The following is a 22,551-nucleotide window of genomic DNA, read 5'->3' on the forward strand; positions in this document are numbered from 1 at the left end:
AGTGCTTTTGAATAGATTTGCCCCGATAATATGAAGCTGATATGGAGTTTGTAACTTTTACGTCGATTGTCGATGACTGAAAATCATAATACAGCAAACAGAGTTGTGGAAGTCGTGGTAATGCACGCGCCTGCAACAGCAGCGCTAGAGCGTGTGGAATGCAGCGCCAATAAAACGAAGCGTCAACGGTCGGCGTAAATCCTGTTTTGGTGGAGTGTGGGTATAGTGTGGGCAGTGCTGTGGCATGTTGCAAGTTGCGCGTCCGCGCCGTAAGTGTCGCCACGGTCGGAACGATTGCAGCGATCCTGGTATCTGGCAGCAAACGCGGCTGGAGTCAATGACACAACGCGTCTGCGCCGCCAGTGCCGCCGCGGGCAACGCTGCAGCGCAGTGGCAGCAGACGACAGCGACCGGCGCAAGCATAGCGAGCAAAGTTTTGAGCAATTTATGTTTTTACCGCCAACTCCCAGGCACCGCCACCGTCGCATTTCAAAATCGTCCCCATTGGCTCTACGGGAATGTCACACCCTTGGTGTGGGGCAACCAACTCTCGCGCTGCTGGCCGCAGTAAATTGCTGATTATCCTGTGATGTGAATGAACTCCAGTGAGAAAACAATCGTTCCTGTGTTGCTGCTAAGCGAACTCACGTCGGCCTGTGCAGGACTTGCTATTTTGAGGCCTGAAATGTGACTGCCAACTTTCTCTTGAGGCGAGCATACACAACTTCGTAACTTTTGCGCTAATGGCTTCTGCTGGTGCGCGCCGCGCTGTCGGGTGAAACTGGCTGCTCGATACGCGACGCCAAACTACGTACTACTTGCATCGTGCAATCTCACAAAGTGAAAGCATAAGTGACAGCGACGTCGAATGTCTTGATACCGGTTGAAGCTGAGGTTAAATTAGGGGCTACTAAGTTGCATGCAGCCTATGTCTATACGTATATTAACCGGTTTGCGAAGGATGATTCTTGGCCGTGCTGCGTTGCATGTTGGACGCCACATTCTCGATCGCTGGTCCCTCCGTCATTCGTAGACCTTAGTTTTCCTATATGTAGCTATCCCCATTCTTACTTTTGCTTCCTAAGAGTACATTTAACGCATTGTCGGAGTCTGCGTGTTTGCCATCGCTGACTTGCGACGCGAAAGTGAACGGAGCTTGGTGGCTTTGATGTTGACACACTGAACGTTGTTCTATACGGAATATATATATATATATATATATATATATATATATATATATATATATATATATATATATATATATATATATATATATATATATATATATATATATATATATATATATATATATATATATACACACACATATATATATATATATATATATATATATATATATATATATATATATATATATATATACACACACATATATATATATATATATATATATATATATATATATATATATATATATATATATATATATATATATATATATATATATATATATATATATATATATATATATAGTGAATACGGAGGAAGCCGTTACTTCGCCCGATGTGGTCACCATAAGCGTTGTGTTGGCATTGAAGTTTCTCAACCCGTGCACTGAACCTATTGGCGCAGCAAGGAGTATTTTTAGGGCGTGTTATTCCACGCGGTTTTCTTAGTCTGGGGGGAGAACAAGATGCAGTGTACCAACGGAATTGTGTATTGCCACAAAAGCGCGCACGTTTTTTCGTCCCTAAGTGAACTCTGTGTACAAGAGCACTGGTTGTTATGGGAACACTCACTGTCAGCAGTTAATGGAAACCGACTTAGCAGAAAAATGGAAGTTCATTGCACCGAAGGTGCATATCTTGAGATTCAGTACATCATTTTCTACATTGACTTCTTCCATTTTGATGCACTTGATCCAGCAGTTTGCAAGCTTGCATATTACCTCCACGAAGGAGGTTTTAAGTTGGTCCTGCAACAATTTATGCACTGCTTCCCATACATCTTTGCTTGCATAAAAGTGATGACATTGTAAAGCATCTTTGAGCAGCTCAAATATGCGATAGTTGGAATGGCCAGATCTGGACTGCAAACAGGGTTTTCCAACACCTTGAAACCCAATGTTTAATGGTTTTAATAGAGTGGTCGGCTGTGTGGGTGTACACTCATGCAGAAATGTTTTCAACAATAGGCATCAGTGTTTGGTGCGAATTTCTGGCTTCAGGTTACTGATCAGCAAGTCACTGTGTCTTGCACTATCAATCATACACCCATTTTCCGCGTATCCTTCCATTATAGGCCCTTTTGAGTCCCTAAAAAACATTTTCCATCGCTTTTCTGTTGGAAGGCTTGGTCTTCATGGACTATTTCACGTTTCTACTCCATATACTAGCTTTTGTCACATTGTGACAGATGTGCTTTTCATATCTTGGGACTGTTCTGCTGAGAACTTCTTCTTTGCCTTCATTGTTGTACAAGCTGCTATGTAAGCATTGGCTAATCCTGACATTCTTGCACTCGCACTCTGCAGTAAGCTTGCTTAGCTCCCATCTTGCATAGACTTCATGTAAGCTGGCTCATTGTTGGTGATTTAATAGACCGAACCGTGATATACCTGCAGAAGACGTGCTACCACGTCGTTGATAACTTGCTGGTTCGCTGGTACCATCTCTTGAGCTTGCTGAATCTTTTCATCATTGGTGGAGGTTGACAGGCGTCCTGCTCTCTCTTCTTGTGTCATGACTTTCCAACCGCACCTAATCCTCTCAATCCACTCATACACTCTTCTCTGGGGTAGAGCAGTGTCCCCGTATTGTGTTTAAAGTCTCTGATGAATTACAGTCCCTAAAACATGCTCCGGCTCGAGAAATCAGATCACTACTCCTTGTTCCTTGTTGGTGCGCACTGCTAGGAGAGCAACCATATTTACTCCGTAACAGCAGCAAGGACATGATCCAGATCAATTTTCGACCATATAGCTGCATAAGTACCAACTGTGAGAAAGCATGCACAGGAAGCAGCTGTGTAACAAATGCAAAGATGTGTCATAGGTAATACATTATTGCTTTCCCTGTTAAAATTCCCCCAGCATGATTACACTAGCTACTGTGTTCACCTTTTTTGTACTACCCATTATGATAGCATGAAATGGAACGACAAGCAGTAAAAAGATAAGAGGAGGAGCGAAAAGGCTAATTATGACACTATATTTTGTTGGCAGGTTTTTCTTTCAGGAACCAGGGAAATTGTTGCCATTTACATCTGTGTTATTGTAACTGCATTCACGAAGAAAGACAAAGACTGAATGGACTGCACAAGTAAAGTAATGGTGGCACTATGTTAGTTTTAGAAAATGTCTGAACAATATTTTATTATGGCTCATCCTATACTCCAAATTGCATGTCATCTACTGATCTAATAGGCACGAGTTTTCTTCAGCCATTTGCGAACAGAAAGGCATTTAATTCTGAAATACTTCTAACATTCACTTCTTGAAACATGCTATTTTAATTTACCTTTGCATTGAAAACTCTTTTTTTCTTCATTTGACGTTTGAAAATTCATAGTAGTATTAGCATAATTATACTCTGCATGTATTCACCACTGGATGTGTTCCCTGCATCCTGGTCCGTGCCTCATTGACAGAGGTGTTGTAGCTTTGATGCCAGTTGTCATGGCATTGTATCTGTTTTAGCAGCAAGCAGGGCTACAGCTGTTCCATGTGGCTACTAATAAAACAATGTGTCACTGAAGAAAGCTACATGCGTTGCTGCGATGCCTTAGTAGTTATGGCACTTGGCTGCTGACCCGAAAGACGCGGGTTCGATCCCGGCCATGACGGTCGAATTTTGATGGAGGTGAAATGCCAGAGGCCCATTTACTGTGCAATGTCAGTGCACGTTAAAGAACCCCAGGTGGTTGAAATTTCCAGAGCCTTTCACTATGGCGTCCCTCATAGCCTGAGTCACTTTGGGACGTTAAGCCCCCATAAACCATAAAACTTTATATGCATATGCACATGCCTTGGGACAGATTATGTGCATATACTTCATGTACCAAAGGACATAGAAAACATTTTTTGCTGTGCTGGTGCCTAGTGCAGTAATTGCAGTTGTTGAAATTTGTCACCTTGCAGTACAGGATGCCAGTCCAGAGGTTTCCAGTTATTCTTCTCTTTTGCGCATTCTGCATGAAATGAATGTTTATTTTCACTGCTCGATTTGCTGGCGCACATATACCGTATAGCATGGGTAGTAACTCTGCATATCCTTGTCTCATTGACATTTGTTTCGAAGAAGTGTTCAAGAGGAACATATATGCATTTTCCTGTGCCAAACTCTTTTTGTTGGCAGTGACCAATTAGTGAGCTTTTATTGGGATAGCATGATCAGAAAGTCAGTGATATAAAATTAAAATCAGTTCAATTAGTTACTAGCGCTTTGGCAAAATATTGTACACCACTGGTAAAAAGATAAAATATTCAGTATGTTTGGTTTGAGTTGGGAGATGAGAGCTTCATTGTCGAATAACTACATTCTCCTGTTCTGATATACTGGCAACTCACTTTTGAGGACCGCATTTTTTTTCAGCATGCCATAAGGCTTTGTTTTTAGAATGGCTGATTCCACAGCGCATACATTATAATTGCTGCGAAATACCTTTGAAAAGGGTTTTTCAATCAAGGAACATGCCCGTTTATATGTATATGGATGGCAGAACGAATGAGAAGTCAGGACGGTAAGTCATATGCTGATGCAGTTGGGAAACTGAAACAAACGCAGTCCCTCTTGAGAGAAAGTAATCCTTCATAGAGCATTTCGACTATCATCTCAGCACGTTTCTTGAGGACTGTTGCATTTGACGTACACACATCTGTGCACTTTTTACGCAAGCATCTATACAAAAGCACTGTTGTGAGCCACCTTGCTTTTGGGCTTTCACTCATTGACACAAATGCATACCTCATTCACCGTGACATTTCTTGACACAAGAAGACACGAAGGCGAGAGCACAAGTGCTAATAAAGTGTAGCAAGTACTTTTAAATGAAAAAACACTCTGCAGTTTACTTCAGCTGGCTTATGCATGCTGACGTGTTGTGATGTGGTGGGATACGCTGATAGTATCCAAACTTCACTGCAGGACAACAGTTTTTTTTTCTTTTATGCAAGTTTCTATGCTGTATAAAAACCAAAATTTCTTGTTTAACCAATACTATCATGCATCATTCTGTCCATATGAGGCAAAGCCTTTCATTCCCACTGTAATCTCTTAACACTTGCCCATCCATCACTAGTTTGTTCATTGTTTAAAAATTTCGTTAGTGGTCACTGTCATGTACGTAAGCACTGAATGTTGTTGGCAAATTTACTGTGGCAAACAAACCAAAATGTTGGAGCCAAAATTATTACGAGGTATGAGAGCCAGTGTTACTGTGTTTCACTACGGTTAACTAATTATTGATTCATTCTGTGAAGTCTGCTGTTAATCAAATGAAAGTTGCATCAGTTAGTATCCTACAACTTATTTCATTTTTAATTACTTCGAGCCTTTTGCACTGTTCCTTGTTATCAACCGCGGTGACAAGTACTCTGAGCAACAGAATAAAACTCGCATATGAGAAGCAAAAGAAGGATGTCGTCGTAGCGTGTGCTTCACTAAGCCTCACAATGAGTTGCTCTGACATCTGAATAGAACATCCCTGAGATGCCATGTAGTACAATGTATCACTGAAAATGTAGTGGATGTAAGGAACAAAGAGAAGAGAGGAATACTAAGGCAAGAGAGCATGGAACATTTATTCTAGTTAGGCTGCCCCTGCACAAAATGCTAGTTTGTTATTCAAGCAATGTGTTATTCTTTATGTGCTGTGCTTGTTTTGTTATTTTCTTTACTTCTTTTTGGTGTTGCTGAAATTTTAGACATTATGTTTACTAGACAAGTATGAGCGAGTTCTACCTTCTGGAGGCTAATTTTATAAGTTACTTTAAGCTTGAGTAGCTATGACCAGCTGAATTTTGATGACAAAGCATATAAATGCCAAGGACAGGAGCTTGCTGGCATGAGCGCTGTGCTGGAGAAGGCAGACTATGGCAGAGGTAGGAGGGACTGTTACTACTTCTGGAAAAAAGAACATTAGTTGACCTTAGCTGCCAATGTTTTATCCAAGATGCAAACAAGCGCTAGCTTGTATTTTTTTCCTTCGTGATAAACATGAAAAATCTTGTCTCCACCTTAGTATAAACCTTAGCCTCTTTCTCATTTTCAAAATTACAGTAGCCACCTAATTTCGTCACCTTCACTGTTCTTGGCCCTTCCTTACCCCTATCTTCACATAAAGAAATTTCAGCCTTCCCATGGCCCCCTTCACTTGCTGGCAATTTCAACGCTCAGATTATTCACTGTGTCAGCTGGACTACCCAAGAATGGGACTCATGACTGGCAACCCCGAGTTAAAAACTCAATTCGAGGCAGTGCGCTCTGTGAGCGGTTTGGGTGTTCTGTCGCTGTGTCAACACACCTTGTTTGCATTTCATTAACAGCTTTCCTGCACTTTCCTTTCACCTGCACACGGCGTCCTCACTACTGCAATATGGGTTGTCAGAAGCAGCAAACACGTATTACGTTTCTTATGGTAATTGAATCAAGTGATGTCGATCTTAATGGTTCAGACATGTTTGTATGGAGGTCTGTGCTGTATTTTCTGTAGTATAAATTAAAGGGCACACTTTTATAATTCCAGAAGTAGTCATTGCCTGTGCAGTGCCTGTGCAGTCCTTGTAAGTTTCATTTTTGCTATGTTACCATAGCACATTGAACCTTTGTATTAGTTTAGTAGTAGCAGCACTGACAGCTGAGATTGGAGCAATATTTAAAGATGAAAGACCATTATGTGCGTGTAAAAAAAAAACTGCGCATGAATAATTTCGTCCTAGGAACAGCTGATAGGAACAGCAGGATATGGCTGGCGTAGCAACACAGCTGAGTGCATTGTCATCTGAGGGTATAATGCTTTAAAGGGGCCCTGAAAGGGGCAGTAATAAAGTTGCGGTATACCGGGGATGTTAAAGTACGCCGCTTCACGATTATTGTCCAGCTAGAATTTTTTTTAATGCGCTTTCTAGAAGCTGAGTTATCTGTAGTCAAAATTTGATTTTCAGTGTCTTCGCGGCTTTCCCTCTCCTCTTGTCACTTTTTGCTCGCTGGAGGGTTGGCGGTCCTCCTCCGGCCCCACCTCCGGGAGCGGATCCTCCTCACCCGCCGGAGCTATGCACATGATTGGCCGCGGCCACGGTGCTGCCCGACGTATGAACGATTCTAACCAATAGCCACATCTCTACTTGTATACGCAGATGCGAGCAACGGAGGGGGGTGCGAGCATGAAAAGGTCGCCTGGAAGGGCTCGCCAACTTTCGCGCTGATTGTGGGTTTTCTTCTGCATGTAGATGTGTATTATTTGGCTCAAGTTTTCATGACAACACAGTGTAGTGATTGAGCGAGTTGATGTGCTCTCCTCGGAATGTGCTTCAGAGCCCCTTTAAGACACTGAGGCTAAGGCATGTAGCTACAGTAGCATTGAACGACACATCATGCTTTGTTCTGACCTCACACCAGTTACCCGCCTCACCATGTCTGCCTCCACCTTTATGCATTTGGATTATACCACTGAAAAAGCTTGCTGTGTGAGGGTGAGGATGCCCTTACCAAGGCTGTCACTTGTGCAAGTGCCATTAATGATTAAATTTAGATCCATGCAGCTCGCCTGGATACCATTTGCAGCAGCAACAATAGGCATTAGATTGAAGATAATCACTTCATAATGTCCCAATAAAAGTAGTAAGAGCATACTTTCTGTGCCCTCGATTCCATTGGTGCAATTATGCGCTTCTTTTTTCCAGGATCGCCTTAATGGGTTGAACTGTGCCACAATGGATGCCGTGGTAGCGGTAGCCATTAGCGTGTTAGCCGTGGTTTTCGTCAGCTCCCTGATTGCCCTGATTGTTGTCTGCCGGCACCGGTACTGCTCAAACAAAGATCACCTCAGCCGTCAGCTGCAGGACTCGCGGTGAGACATTGGGGTTCAGGGGCTGGATCTCTTGCTACTGTCAGCCAGAATGCAAAAAGATGACTGGCTTGAAGGTTTTAGGGTTTGTCTTTCCATGTGCCACATGACATCTTTGGTTGCGCAAAAGGGAAAACAGGCATTTTGGTGCATAGCTTTGATTGAGTTTCATGCTGCAAAAAAGTTATTTACTGCATCACCCCAAGATATTTGGCACGATACTCACCCGACACACATACATACACACACATGCATCTACTCACGCATGCCAAAACGTGGGCTTTAGTGTCAAATTTTGTACACTGTAGTTAAGATTACATAACTTGCACTTGTTATACACATCTATTTATTAAAGTGCAACATTGTAACGAAGAGCAGCACTGGAGTTGACTTGGTCTTCAGAGAAAGAGTGGTTCACTTTTGCTCAGTTTGGTAAAAGAAAGGTGCACACTAATGAAATCAACCAACATTGCCAGATTAGAAGGAATGAAAGAGAAATCGAAACTGTGTGCGTGCTTGAAACTCTGTGCATGTACATAGGACCTGTAAAGGAAGCACTAGTGTTTTAGCCATACTGGAGTCGGTCCATTTGGTATTTTGATAATTCCACCAAGATGTAGAAGATTGTCACTAAGGGAATAATTACTGAAAACCTGTATTGATGTTATGGAGACCACAGCTGTACTCCCTGCAAAGAAGTTTTCACCTTAGAAACAATTTGTGTTGAGATTATTCTATCGTTCACCTTGTACATTCGCTGCATCTGTTGCTTCCTAGCGCTGTGCCTTCTGTGACATTTGTCACATTTGGGTAGCTATGTGGTGGGTAGGGTAAGCTGTATACTACTTGCCATGATTTTTAGGGCATGTCTTAGGACATTTTTCTCAGTGGATGCAGAACCTTCATGTTCGTGTCATTGTGTTCAGTAATTTTTGTTTTTTCATCTATACTAGAATTATTCGGCGTGATAGAAACACAACCTTTTTCTTCCTCCAGTACTAAATTCGTGGCAGTGGTATCACGAGGGTGGTGGGATGGGTGCAGTCTGCATGGAGTGCAGCGCAGAGTGGGGTGTAGGGGGCCAGTGAGAAAGAGGGTGGGGGAGGGACTTCTTTTTACGATTTCTTTTTCATGCATTATTCTTATGTGCATCGTGCTTATAGCTCTAAATTTTGGGCATGCATTTGAATAGCACTGGGATTATTATTTGTGCGCACATGTAAATTATTGTATAGCTGTATGAATGTCACATATAATTTAAATAAACTGTCACCGTGATGCAGGCCAGATGTGCACCTGATTCACAGCCAGAGTGAAGCGGCGGACATGGAGTTGGATGACGTGCGTTTGCACCCGGACATTGAGAAGATCCTTGCTGATGAGCAGTGGGTTGACGACGCTACGTGAGTCCTGTGACTTTGCTGCAGCTTTTTGTCTTTTATTATTTTGGTCTCTTTGAGAAGGTCGTGCAAGGTTTTTAGCAAAATGGCTCTGTGCTTGCCTGGGATGTGGCTGTGGCGTGAACACTGAAAGCCAGCAGGCCACAGGCAAGGCACCATGTTTATTTTTTTTTACATTGCAATTATACTTCATAGATACGCAAGTGTTATATGAGTGTTCCAAAAAAAGTGGCCTGGAAAATTAAATATACTAGTTTAATACAAGATAAAAATGATGACAAGGGCAAGAACATGTTGAACGTATTGTAATAGCAGAGTTTCAGCATATCTGGTGTGGTTGTTCAAATAAATCATATAATTCTTTCACTGCACATGACGCCTCCTATACATAAAAGTCCACTCAACTGGACTTTATTTAAGTAAGAACTACCTGAAAGGTTACTGTAGTTTTTGACATCGTGTCAATAGCACTGATAGAACAGAGAAATAGTATGTATGTGGATGTGTATGGAATGTTTGAGTGATTATCACTGATATAGCATGGAAGGTGACTCTCCTTGGCACTTGTAAGCGCGACTAGGTATGATTCCACACTGCTGCAGGCTGTATTGGTGATTTCCACTAAGAATGAGAGAGAGAGAGAGTAAATGTTATTGCGCTGATAAAAGAGGTTGACGCGTGAGTCATAAGGGATGGGTCCTCAGTCCAATGCCCCTTTTGCCACTAAGAAAACTGTGGGTGTAATGACTGTTATGCCTAACCATTTGACCACTAATTAGTATTTTTTGATGCTGAATGTCACATTCCCAAATTGAATATGGATCATATAGGAAATATTCAGTTTGTGTTTCAACCTTCAATTTCCTGGTTTGTTTTTATGTACTGTCATAAGGCTGCAGTGTGTCCTGGTTAATTGTGGTAACGGAACACATGGTTGGCTGTTGTGGTCATGAATAGTGCAGTTGTCAGTGAAATGGCATTTAAGCTTGACACAAAACTTTCCAGATTTTGCATCTTTCACAAACATTCTTGAGCATTGCAAATGTTGGAAAGCTGGTTTGTGATCCCCCACAAACTAGTTGCATTGTGGAAGCCTAATTGGCATGAGCTGCATGGCTAAACAGAAAATAATAAAGCCTTACTCCGGCAACAATAAAGAAAAAATATAAATTGAAAACATAGGCAGAACACAACTTGGTGGCATAAGCGCTGCCATCAGTCAAACAAGTGTTTCCCTGCTGCTTGCAGTTAAGTACTGAGTTGCATATCCTTGAGTCTGCTTAGTACAGCTTCATTCAAACCACATGCACTCTTTTTTGGGTGTGCATGGTGTTGCTAAAAGAAAAGTGCTACCTTGCCAATAGTATCTCTGTAGCCTAATTTGATGGGAAACAAATGTTTGAGTGCAAATGGTTCCTACGTGGAATATTTTGTTTCTCATTACTTGAGGAAAATAATATTGGTTCTACAATAACATAGCCTTAATAGCACTTGAAAATGAAGGCAGACATAAAGATTTGCCAATCTGCATCATTAAGATGATGCGAACGCCATTTTAACCCGAGAGAGGAGTCTTTGGGCTTATTTGATGGTCACATTACTCCTGAGTGCTATTCACATGAAAGTAAATGCGAAGAAAGAAAATATCAGGTTTTCAAATTTAATGTAAATTCAGTTAGAAAAGGCGTGTCCTTCACTTCGGGATAATGCAGGGGCCTGGTGCCCCACTGCCTGGCCGTGCTCAAGACGTGCCACCAGCTGACTGAGCGCCTGGTAACTGCGTCAGTGGGTTCCGTCCGGCGACCAGCCAGCCAGGCCCAGCTGGCAGAGCTTGCACAGCTGGCCCAGAGAGTAGGGCCGCGTGTGGACGACGTGGTGCGTGCCATGTATCCGCCCCTGGACCCTCGGCTGCTGGAGGCACGGTGAGTGGCCACACAACATCCCTGCTATCCTCGCCCACATTGATTTGCTTTGTCTTGGAGGAAGTTCCTGGTTGTGGCGTCCGACTCTTTTGCTGTTTTTTCCATACGAAGTCCCTCGTACACCCATTTTTGAGAAAACGCACTAATCAGGCCTCACAGCTCTGCACTGTCTTTGATAGCCTATGTGCATAGGCCTGCTAAACATAGGTTGTTAAACATGACAACTAAGTACTGTGAAACAGGACTCACACAGATAGAAAGATGATGACAAGACATGTACCTTTTGTTGTGCAAAAGATATGTGAAGGGGATAAGAAATGAACAAGTCATGACAAAACAGATTTGGAAACAGCAGAATGCATTTATGCTGAAGGTTAGTGCATGTGTACCAGCACTGTTCTTGTTTAACAGATGCAATTTCTTCTTCAAGAATACTGATTGGCAGCACTGACACGGTCCTGTTCTCTATAGCAGGTGCTTCCAGCATTGTATTTGAAGTCGGTGTTCTCTTTCCTTGAATGTTCTCAGTGACTTTTTTCATAAGTACAGCTGATGGCTCTGGCAGCTGCTGTGGTTAGCCAAACTACTGAGAGAAAATGTTTTCAGTGATTCAGCATGCTTCTTTTGTAGGCCTTGATTCAAGCAATGTCTTATTTAGTTCTTGTAGGTTTTCCACAGGCTAGCAAAACTTCACAATATTAGCAGTGGCACAGCTAACAAAAAGTTCCTTGTGCTTAGTTGTCCCAGGCTGATGCCAAGGGCTTGCACAGATGGCAAGGCCTTCATTGGAGCAGAGTACAGAGCCCTAAATTTAGCATGAACTGATGCTTATGTACTTGGGAGTCTTAGATAACCTATACGACAAAGTTCGCTCAATTTTCAACATTTCTGCCCATGAATTTGCCATCTGCATAGCATCATTGTATAATTATGCATTTGCCTGAAATGTTCTATTAAATGTTCTACTACTGTATATAAACTTATTAAGGAAGCCAACAGTCATCGAACCAAGGAAAGCATCGGAGAGTGCTTTTTTTGTAGTGTTGATTAATGGGAAATTTGTAGTGAAATCACTTTCTGGCTGAAGGATAATTGATAAGAAATTAGAAGAAAAACGACCAGTACTGCCAGTGGGATCTGAGCCCACGACCTCTAGGTTGCGTACAATGCTCTACCAACTGAGCTGTGGTGGCGGCTGTCCAATCTTCTACTTTTGGGGGTGTTTATCTTGTGTGTACCTAGAGGTTGGACTTTTCGGTTTTTATTTTTTTTAAATTCGGCACTTTTTTCATTGTTTTTTCATTGTTTATTTCAGAACTCAAGTTTCGGTTTTTATTGCTGAATATCATTTTCGACAAATGAATTGCTGACTCTTTTTGGGGATTTAATGTGGCAAACCTGTGAGGTAAAAAGTCACCTAGAGTCTGTGTCGGCATTTTTGTCTGCATGAGCAAGTGGTACTACTTGGAGCCGTGCTTGCAGAAGGAATTGTATGGTCATTAACAAAGTAACGCACATGAAATGCGATAACCGGCAGACAAAAACACACTAAGAACTAGAACTAGATTCGCAGTTGCAGCTGCAGAACTAGGGTGCCGAGTTATTATTAGGTTGTCGCGTTGGGTTGAGCTAGAGAGCAGGATACCACATGGTCTGCATATTGATTCCACTGCCGCTCAATCTTCGTGGTTGCCAGAACATGATACTTTTTCGTGACACCATGTACAGTTTTGTGTCAATGCCCTATATGCAGTTCATAAATGTACATAACCGACTAACTGCTCTAAGTGGCTAGTAATCGTGAACAAAGAGTGCTTAGCTAGCAAGCAGCGAAGAGGTGGTGCTTCCCGGACTGCAGAGGCGTGTAAGCTAGCGGAGCATAAAATAAAGTCACACAGTTGTGGTACTTATCCAACAGAATCAGTGTCACATCACGCCCCTAGCTTCCCTACTTAGATAATTTTCAACTTTGATTCACTGTAATTGGTACTCAATAGCCAGCTAGCTATGCCTTTCCTGCCAACCTTTTTCAATTAAAATCGAATTTCGATAAATGAATTCGGCGTATTTTTTATCATCTTTATTTTTTTCCGATTTAAACCAAAACGTCCTACCCCCCACGTGTAACCTAATCCTAAATGTGTTCACAAGCTCCACCCTCGTTCATAGCGGCGGACGTGGAATGTCCTGTATTACCGTGAGTGTCACTTGGAACATGTTTGAATGGTGAGGGCAGCAGCTGTGCGAGTACCCTCTTATGGTGCCTATGGCATTTTCCTCATTACTGTACCCTTGTCTGCTCAATAACTTAACACGCGATTGTGCACAGTTAAGTGTCTCGGGCCACCGCTTGTCCACATGACGATGACTCGCAGCTGGATAAATGCGCAGTTTTGCATCCTGCTGACCTTGCTTAGTTGAGAAATGTGTCTTGCAATGTGGTACACGAGCAAGAAGAGCGGTCTGCAGACTATGGATGAACAGTTGTTTTTTATATGGTGATAGTTCCTTAATCTGGCACATCGAAGACTCATCAATAGCACGATCAAAGCCTTGCTCATAGCCCTGCCGATGAGTCGAATGACCTCGACTCATTAGTGCATTTTGTTGCAAACCAGTGTTCTTTTTGTAGCAGCAATAAATGCCTTTTTGTGTCAGTATGTGTCGTTCCTTTGTTTTTTGTGAGCACGACCCACCATGGTTGGCTTGCACTCGGTAGCACTCACGATCTTGGGGTGGGGTTGGCATTTTGATCTGTCAGCCCCAATAAAGCAAGGAAAACGTATTTCTCCCTCCCCCTGTTAAACCCCACAAGGTAACACTGCAAAGCGACTTGCTTAGTGTGGCAGCTTTGTCAAACTGTCACTTGTGTTTTTTTTTGCATGGCTTCAGCTGCACTGCCTTGATGCTGTCAGTGGTGCACCTGACGTTAGTGATGCGCTCCCTGTGTGGTCAGCCCAGCAGCCCTGGCTGGATCGATGAATACTTGGCGCATGCCGAAGCACACATCCAGGTAAGGCTGGGGATCACAACTGCAGGGAATCCGTCATCTTTTCTTTGCCATTGTTCTTTTTATTGTAAGCTGTGAATTGACTAAGGTACAGCCATTGTGAGAAGTATTGAGCCCGATGGGTTTGCTACTGGGCCATGCTGTGTGGTTCACTATGCATGGCCAGTGTTCCGAGATCCCTTGAAGGTGGCAGAAACTTGCATCCTCATCTTTCCAGAAGTTCCATGGAGGTTTGGAGATTGACCTAATCAGGTTAGAAGGAAGCTGCTTGGGCTCTACTTTTGACAAGGGGTGCAAGTTGTACATTTCTTTTATTGACCAAGGCTTCAGTGATGGGGAGAAGGAGCATATGCAGTTTGTTATGACTGTTTTTTATTTATTGCTCATCATTTTGTTTAATAAGAGTGACATTTGTTATTGATGAATCAGGCTAGCTTCGTAACTGGGCCTAGAGCAATGAAATGATGCCTCTGAACATGACCAGAGCATGTAGAGACGTGGCCAGGAGGTCATTATTTACAGGAAATTTCTAACATTAAGGCCAGGTACCCTCTGCGGAGATTAAAGCATTCTGAAGAGTCCTCTCAGAATAAATTTCTTCTGCTAACTCTCGAAACACCGCCATTTCTAATATGTGAAATTTAAGGCCGCAGTTTCTCTGGTCTAGTGGTATCGTACTCTATGGCGTGCATGGTTGACGGGACATGCTTCAGACCTTGTCTTACTGTTACTATTTCATAAAACAGTGGGACAAAATAGGGCAGCGAAGCCTCACAAAGGCTCCTCATCCCCCTTCTGGACACACTGTTTTGCACACCGGGAGCAGCAGCGAATAAGAACAGGACGGTGAACAGAATTACTCGGTTATCTAAGGGAAAAGCAAGAGCAATATATCATGCAGAACTGATGTAATGAGTTGTGTGCTCCTAACTGGATTTTTTTTTTTTTTTTTCAGAGAATTTGGTAACTATAAGCTAACATTCAATTATTGAGTAAGCGCAGCTGTCCAGATTGTGCTGCTTACTTTCAAATTTAGCATTTCGCATAGGTTGTGATGCCACTGGTTTTCCTCCTTTGCATTTGTACTTTTTAAGAATCTGTAGCCTTCAAGGTATTGCCAGCACAAAGAGATGGGAGTACAATGCATTTTCCAGGTTCTCCGTGAAGCTGGCTTGGCTGCAGATACCACGAGCCCGCAAGTGTCACTGATGGGCGATGTTGGGATGCAGCAGCAGACAATTGTTGCCAATGCTTCGATGTGGAGGCCTGGTGCAGACCGCCATGTCTCAGCCTGACGTCGCCGGTTCACCCCTTCATGGCCCTAGGGACCAGGTTCGATTGTCATGTGAATGGGCAAGGAAAGGTCTAAGAGGGGGAACTGCTGCCGTGCTAAAAGTTTTATGATTGGCTTCCTCCCTGGAACTGGTACTTTCCACAAAACATTAACAGTGGATGCAGTTTGGAACACTTTTTACTTCACTGTTAAGGACTGAAGGTTGGCTCCGGAATGCAAGTGCGGAAATCGGTGTGACAATGTGAAGTTGTAGTGTTGCGTCCGCACATTTCTGTGTCATTCAATCAGGGCTGCTGATGTCTGGAGTTGGCCTGCTACATGGGACTTGTCTGGGATTCTAGATGGCGCGCTGGTGGCATGTTAGAAGTTTGGTCACAAGCTGTGCATATGTTATGATTGGTGACTCGCTCAGTGCTCTTTGCATTCAAAATGCACTTGTGATTACTGGCTGAGTAGCTACTTCTTTGACGCTCTTTTAAAGGGACTCTGAGGACAGATTAAGTTGGCTTGCATCAACAAATTACTGTGTTCTAATGACAGATATGCTACTTTCACTGAAAACAAAGCTTTTATGAGCTGGAAAGGACCGAAAAGCGAAATACAGGTTGCGCCACCACCATCCGGCTCTGCAAGAGAACTGCAGTGCATCAAGACAGTTTTCCCTGAGGCTCGGCTGCACTGCCATTCGCTTTCAAACAGTGATCATGAAGAAAAAATGTGCGTTTTTAAATTCCAGCAATATTTTTTTCTGCTGGAAAAACATGGAACACAACCGAATAGGGCCCAAGAATTGATTTTTACTGAGGACAAGAATTGGATGGAGTTGTTCTCAGCATTCGTTTAAGGGTGTGCACTGGAAAGAACTTGGATGCGCACAGCATTTAGTTGTTCAGTCTAGTGATCCAGATGTTGTTGGAAAACGTGGAACAGCTTTATGACAGGAAACGAGAACGCCTGACTTCATGAAAATCCTCACACGAAACCCTTAGTGAGTCACCACCAGTTGCTGTAATTTGGCCTTTGCTCTGAGGGTCACCTCACATGGTGGATGCGCTGCCGATGCAGAGATGGATGGAGCCTCCACACACGTTTAGTTAAGCACATAAGAAATTAAATTTGCCAAAATGAGATGAACGTGAGTCTGGTGGGCTTTTGGTTGTAACTCCATGCATGGCAAGATCAGTGTCACACAACATCACATCATTGAAGCATTTGTTGTGTTTTCATACTGATGACATAATGTGTGACATCTTATGCAAGCTGGTGCGTGAAATCATGCATGCTGTTTTTTGGTAATGTGAATTTCAGCCAACAGTTTGCCATTAAGATGATATACAGCCTACTTATGTGTCGTCTAAGCTTACTCTTCTTATACTTATGAAAGGTTACATCATTCATCTCACAAGTGCTGTTCACTCTCCCTCCCCCCCAAGAAAAAAATGGAAATTTAATGAGTATTGGGAACTCTTGAGGTCTATGTGTTCATGAAATGAAGCAGGGAAAGCAAGGTGAAAGGGAGAAATTGCATTGCCTTTTTCTTGTGTTTGTTGTAAGGAACCTTGTTTCAAAGCAAATTTGACTGCAAGTTCAAGTTTTTCTGTACTCAGTAAAGCAGCTGCTTCTGACCTTGCCATTGCAAAATGCAATGCACCATGGCAAGGTGAGTTCAAAAAATGTTTTAGTATGCTTTTTAACTGGGTCAGCTTTCCTGGAATCTCCATGCTAAAGTTCTTGTGAATAATGCCAGCTGTTATTATGCGTTTTGAATTTTTTTCATGATTGGTGCAAAATGTGCTGGTTACAGGATTGTATAAGTTGTGTGTCTTGCTTGTAATTGCTAGACTGTAGGATGTCGGCTTCCTGTTGTAGCAGCCATAGTCTGAAACAGGTGCAAAAACTTTATAGTACTATACTCATATTCCAGTGAACGTTAGCAAACTTTGTGGTGTCAAGAATAGCATTTATTATTCTTCATGGCGGTCGAAAGCTCATGTATCGTTTATTAGTAATGGCTGCAGTGTGGTCACTATGGAGATTGACTTGATTGTTACTTTGGACTCTGAATTTTACTTGTTACTTTTGTAACACTACAGAGTTGGTTCAAACCGCTATGTGCAATAATGTAACTGCTTCAATATCGAAGATCAAATATTTACGAAGCGTGCAGACTTTCATTCGTGCTCTGCACTTAGCCAAGAGCTGCTATAATTGCTTGTGCACTGGTTTTGTAATCTTTCTGTGAGTGCAGATTGTGTATTTACTATTTAGTCTAGATGGTCCTGACTATATTCTTTGACTTTTTTTATGATAGTCCTATTGTATGTTGACCATTATTGTAGCATTCCATGCTGAATGTGATTTATTTTATTTACATGCCAGGGCAGCTTTCTGCACTGATGTGAGAGGAAACAGAACGAATCTCAGCTTGTTGGCTGGACCCAATCTTGTTTGGGAGTTTACCACGAGCATAATGCAACCCCAACCGTTCCAACTTGTCATAGCTTTTGAGGACCATAACTTCTGGTTAGAGCTTGGTGAATTAATGAAAAATGCATCCTGGCAACTCACAGCTGCAAAGCTATGCAGGCGTTTATTTTAGTTATCTAGTTCATTGCCACAGGCTGCTTTTTGGGAAAAGAACCTTATGTCCATGAATATAGCATGTTACTGGCTCTGTAGGACAGCATGTTTACATAACAAATGCAGTGCACTAAAAATACAGCCGAGGAAAAAAAAAAAAAAGGTGGAGCACCCACACATAGTGCTGTTCCAGTTTCTTCTTCATTTTTATGATGGCAAAAGGAACACCTCATCTGTAAATAGCCTCAAGTTTGTCCAATAGAGATGTGTAAATAGACATTTTTAATTGGAAGCAAGTACAAAGCAAATAATTATTATGCTTAGATATTTTTTGATCAAGAAAGATGGTATTTGATTGTCAGAATAAGAAGAAAAACTGGCAGAGCATTTGGCTGTGTTGGCTTAGTTGGCGGCATGCAAAAATTGATAAAGGTCCAAATGCTGTAAATACACCCTTGTGATTGAAATTCTCATGCACAAGTACTGATGTTCTTTTCTTTCTTTCTTTTTTTTTTTTAAATTGTGAAGCCATTGTCAGTTCAGTGCTTTGGTGGTTGTCATTACTTTCACTGGCAGCTTAGAAAAGTTAACTAGAAAGCAAAATTATCAGCATTTCTTGGTTGTAATGAAAGAAAATGGTGAATCATGCCACTTGTAGTGCATACTCTATCATTTCTTGACATGTACTCATCTTTTGAGCTCGAGTTCTTTTTGTTTACTTATGATTAATGTTTTTCACTAGTAGTACCAAAATTTTGGATACTCTAAAACTCTTAAATACTTTGAAAAATTTTGATACATACTCCTTTTTGGTTTCGAGTTGTAATTATTCACATAAATGTTTGAAACAGTTTGCTGTCTTCAAATTACCTGAGAAGTTTCCAGCAGTAAAATTTAACCAGAATATCTGCTCTTGCTGAGTATTCCCTTTTAAGTATAACGTAGCATTATTCAATTTTATATCTGAAAAGCTTGAATATTTGCACCATTCAGAGGCAATCAATCAAGGAAAATGAATCTTGTTGTAATCCGGTGCCATTTAATACAGTTAGGTGCTTTTGTTCTATGATGTAGTTTTCATCGCAAGATAAAACTAGGTTGAAGGATAAGATGTTTACAATGCACAAGCAGTACTCTGCAAATTTTATGTGCTTTGGTTTTCTCGAAACTCATTTTATCACCAATATGTGCTGTATTTATTTTTACTTCAAGTAAATGAGGGTACTATACTATACAAATGGCATTTATTGCTTGTGAGCCTAACGAGCAAAACTTGAGCTACAGCACACACATTGCAAGTCAGCATTGCTAACCTCCACGCATATCCTTGTGCCTCTCTGACTGCAGGCAAGTTGTGGCCACAAAGTCTCCATGCCTGCACACTTTCTAGTTGAGACAAGTACCGTATTTACTCCCGTAATTCGTGAACCCTCAACTTTTTACCTTTTTGAAAAAAAATTTTACTTGCATATTTTGTGCTCTCTACTGCGCCAGGCCACCAGCATGTACATGGGTGCATGCAAGGCAGGCTTGAGAAGATTGGTGCAGCCACGTCGCCTTGTGTGGTTTAGAAAGGTGCAAGTGGTGAGGGCACGAATTGTGCGCTGTTTACCCGGCTCACCCGCGCTGGCGGTTGCTTTCCCTGATGGGCAGTTTTGCACGTGCCAGAATCCATAACTAGTGAGCCGTTTGCTGTTTGGTGTGCCGCCAGTCAGCTGTTCCGCACGCGAGGGCACCGTTTTATTGCCCGTTATCTGCTTTGCCTTCCACCACTAGCTTCGCGATTGTAACATTGTCCATTTATTGCTTTGAGCTCGCGCACTCCGTCATGCCATCCCGCGGGGAACTACATAACGTGGGGCGGGGCAGGAGGGGGCATGCGTCTTATATTTGGAGTAAATTTTTTTTTTTTCCTTGGCCAGTGAGGAGTGCGAGATTGTGGGGGGGGGTTCTAGGTATAGGCAGTAATATACGGTATATATTGCGCATTATGACCTCTGTAGAGCTTTTTCTTAGGACGTGTTCAGAAATTTTCGAGTAATTTGCGACCCAGTTTTTGAAGCCTTAATATGAAGAAAAAAAGTGCACAAATTATGCGAGTAAATATGGTAATCTATTTGATGATGATGCCATGCTCTGTAATTACTTTGTAGTATTGTGCAGCTCCAAATGTGCTGAGAGTTTTTTGCTACCATGTTGCCACACCTTACTGGTGTGGTTTCTATGTGGTAGCCCATGCAGCACTTCACAATTCTATTCCGAGGCACCTCCCGGGATTTGTTGCATTTTGTTCAACCATATCTTTAGTGCTTTGAGTCGTGTAAATTAATGAGATTACACAATATGCTGACAATATTCATAAGCAAGTGATATTGAAAAGATACTGCAGCTGAACTATGCTCACTTGTACCTTTAGAGTATTATTTTACACTACTTTTTTGTGTGAAACTGTAGGCCGTTTTGTACTGATGACCATGCCACAGTAATCTATAGGGGTCATTATGCACATTCATTCTACCCTGTGATGACAAGAGAGGGATAAATGGTGAAATTGATTGTCATTTCATGCATCACACGATAGCTACCAGCCCAGAAAGTGAGCTCAGTCTTCGGGAGTGGACAGTTATTAGAAATGTTCAAAAGTTGCAAAAGTTTCAAGAAAGCTGCAAGCAAAAAGATATTTGCCATTACATGAGCATGGCATAACTGGGGTGCATTATAATGAAAAAATGTTTATGTGCTTTTCTTTCACAAGTCATTCATCTCTAATGATTGTAATCAGATTAAATTGCCATGCCAAATCTTTCTTGGAGTTCATTTTATTTGAAAAAACGTGGCAAAAGACATTTGATGCAGTGTTGCAAACTTTATATATGCAAATGCTGTTGAGCTTTTTGTTCCCGTTTAGCTTTGCATTTTTGGTTGCGTTCGAACAATTTATATTTTGAGGGTATATGGCACAGCCGCTGGCATATTGGAGTGACCACAATGGAATTGCAGGTGTCTCAAGTTCAAGCTATGGCTGAATTTGTATCGGTGAACAGTATATTTAAGGCTCTACTGTTTTCTTTCTAGAGATTTTTTTTTCGTTCCAAGTTATGTTCATCCTCTTTGGAATTTTTTTTTGGCGTGTTAGGTCAATGAGCATTTCACATAGCACCGGACAACATATTTATTGTTACCACTCACATCAAAGTGGGCACTCATCAGAAGCGGGACAATTTCCTCAGCACACAGATCGACCTTGCCAATTCACAATAGCTGCTGCACGGAGACAAAGCAATTTAGCACATAGTATCTCCTGATGAATGACAAAATATGTGTTCCACCCGTTGTCAAAGCATCAACTTAAAAACTAATTTATACTATCTTAGTAATGCCAGTGTAGATGGTCAAACTTCTGCATGCTATTGTTTTTAACATAGGTTAACGTGGGAGTGTATGAAAGTGAGCACAACATGCAAAGCAAAAATGCTTGGGTGCAGCCGCACTGTGCTTGGGGATGTTCCCGAGTTATCTTGGTTGCGCCTATGGAAGGGGTAATAAGGCATCGTCCGTGGTGTTGCATAATCCGGATTGCATGTTTTGAACATATAATAAAGAAATTAAGGGGTTCCAGTGACCACCTGCAGCGTGTTGCTTAGTGCAGGTGTTGTTGGGACAGGTATTGGAGTGGGTTTTGTAATATGGATTGCTGAGGGTTCTTGGGCAGAGCAGCAACAATGCACACATAATGTGTGTTGTTGTCTTTGGTTAACTGAGTAAAGTACAGATTTCAACAATATTGATTTCATTACTTGCATATGTGCCTGAATTTATATTTTGTCAGATTGGTTTTCGGTGTTTTTTTCTTTATTTCTCTCTGGGAGCTAACTGTGCCTTGTATAACACTGAGGGGATTGTTGTACAGTTAACTCCCATTAATTTAGCCTGGTCGGGACATGTAAAATGAGTTTGAATTTAAGAGTGCAATAAAAAATTGGAGCAAAAATTACTTAATCTGACAGAAGTCAGTATTGCCACTTAAAAACAGGTGCTGAACAAACGGCCTTGCACTGCCAGTGTCTAATACTTAGCCATTTCTTTGTGTGAGAACTGGTACACATGGAAATTGAGATGTGTCTTCCACGTGCCATTTCCTTTGGAGCTGTTGCGATTCCAGAAGCCACGTTTCCTGCCTCACTAAAACATGCTGGGCCAGCTAACAACAGGCCGAGTGTTTGTAAGATGAGCGTGTGACTTACCAGGTCCCATCACTGGTGGTGGCCTCTGCTATGAGAGGCAAAGCACACCAGCCATTCACAAGTGTCATCACATGTG

The 22,551-nt window shown here is 41.9% G+C and overlaps 1 protein-coding gene across 3 annotated transcripts; it reads left to right on the forward strand.

Annotated features, from left to right (window-relative positions):
* The first annotated feature begins 532 nt into the window (after nt 1-532).
* Nucleotides 533-21,034, forward strand: LOC144126150 (transmembrane protein 98-like). Of its 3 annotated transcripts, none has more exons than XM_077660121.1 (6): nt 533-710; nt 7,862-8,028; nt 9,309-9,428; nt 11,138-11,347; nt 14,240-14,360; nt 15,512-21,034. In XM_077660121.1, the coding sequence occupies exons 2-6, from the start codon at nt 7,892-7,894 to the stop codon at nt 15,650-15,652; spliced, it is 729 nt and encodes a 242-aa protein (XP_077516247.1). In that variant the 5' UTR covers nt 533-710; nt 7,862-7,891; the 3' UTR covers nt 15,653-21,034. The 3 variants fall into 3 exon arrangements, with proteins under 3 accessions (XP_077516247.1, XP_077516249.1, XP_077516248.1); XM_077660122.1 differs by lacking the exon at nt 533-710 and adding an exon at nt 7,337-7,386 and having other exon boundaries at nt 15,512-19,681; XM_077660123.1 differs by lacking the exon at nt 7,862-8,028 and having other exon boundaries at nt 537-710; nt 15,512-19,681.
* The last annotated feature ends 1,517 nt before the right edge of the window (nt 21,035-22,551 follow it).

Source organism: Amblyomma americanum, chromosome 3 (assembly GCF_052857255.1).
Source record: "Amblyomma americanum isolate KBUSLIRL-KWMA chromosome 3, ASM5285725v1, whole genome shotgun sequence".
In the NCBI taxonomy this organism is placed as follows: domain Eukaryota; kingdom Metazoa; phylum Arthropoda; class Arachnida; order Ixodida; family Ixodidae; genus Amblyomma; species Amblyomma americanum.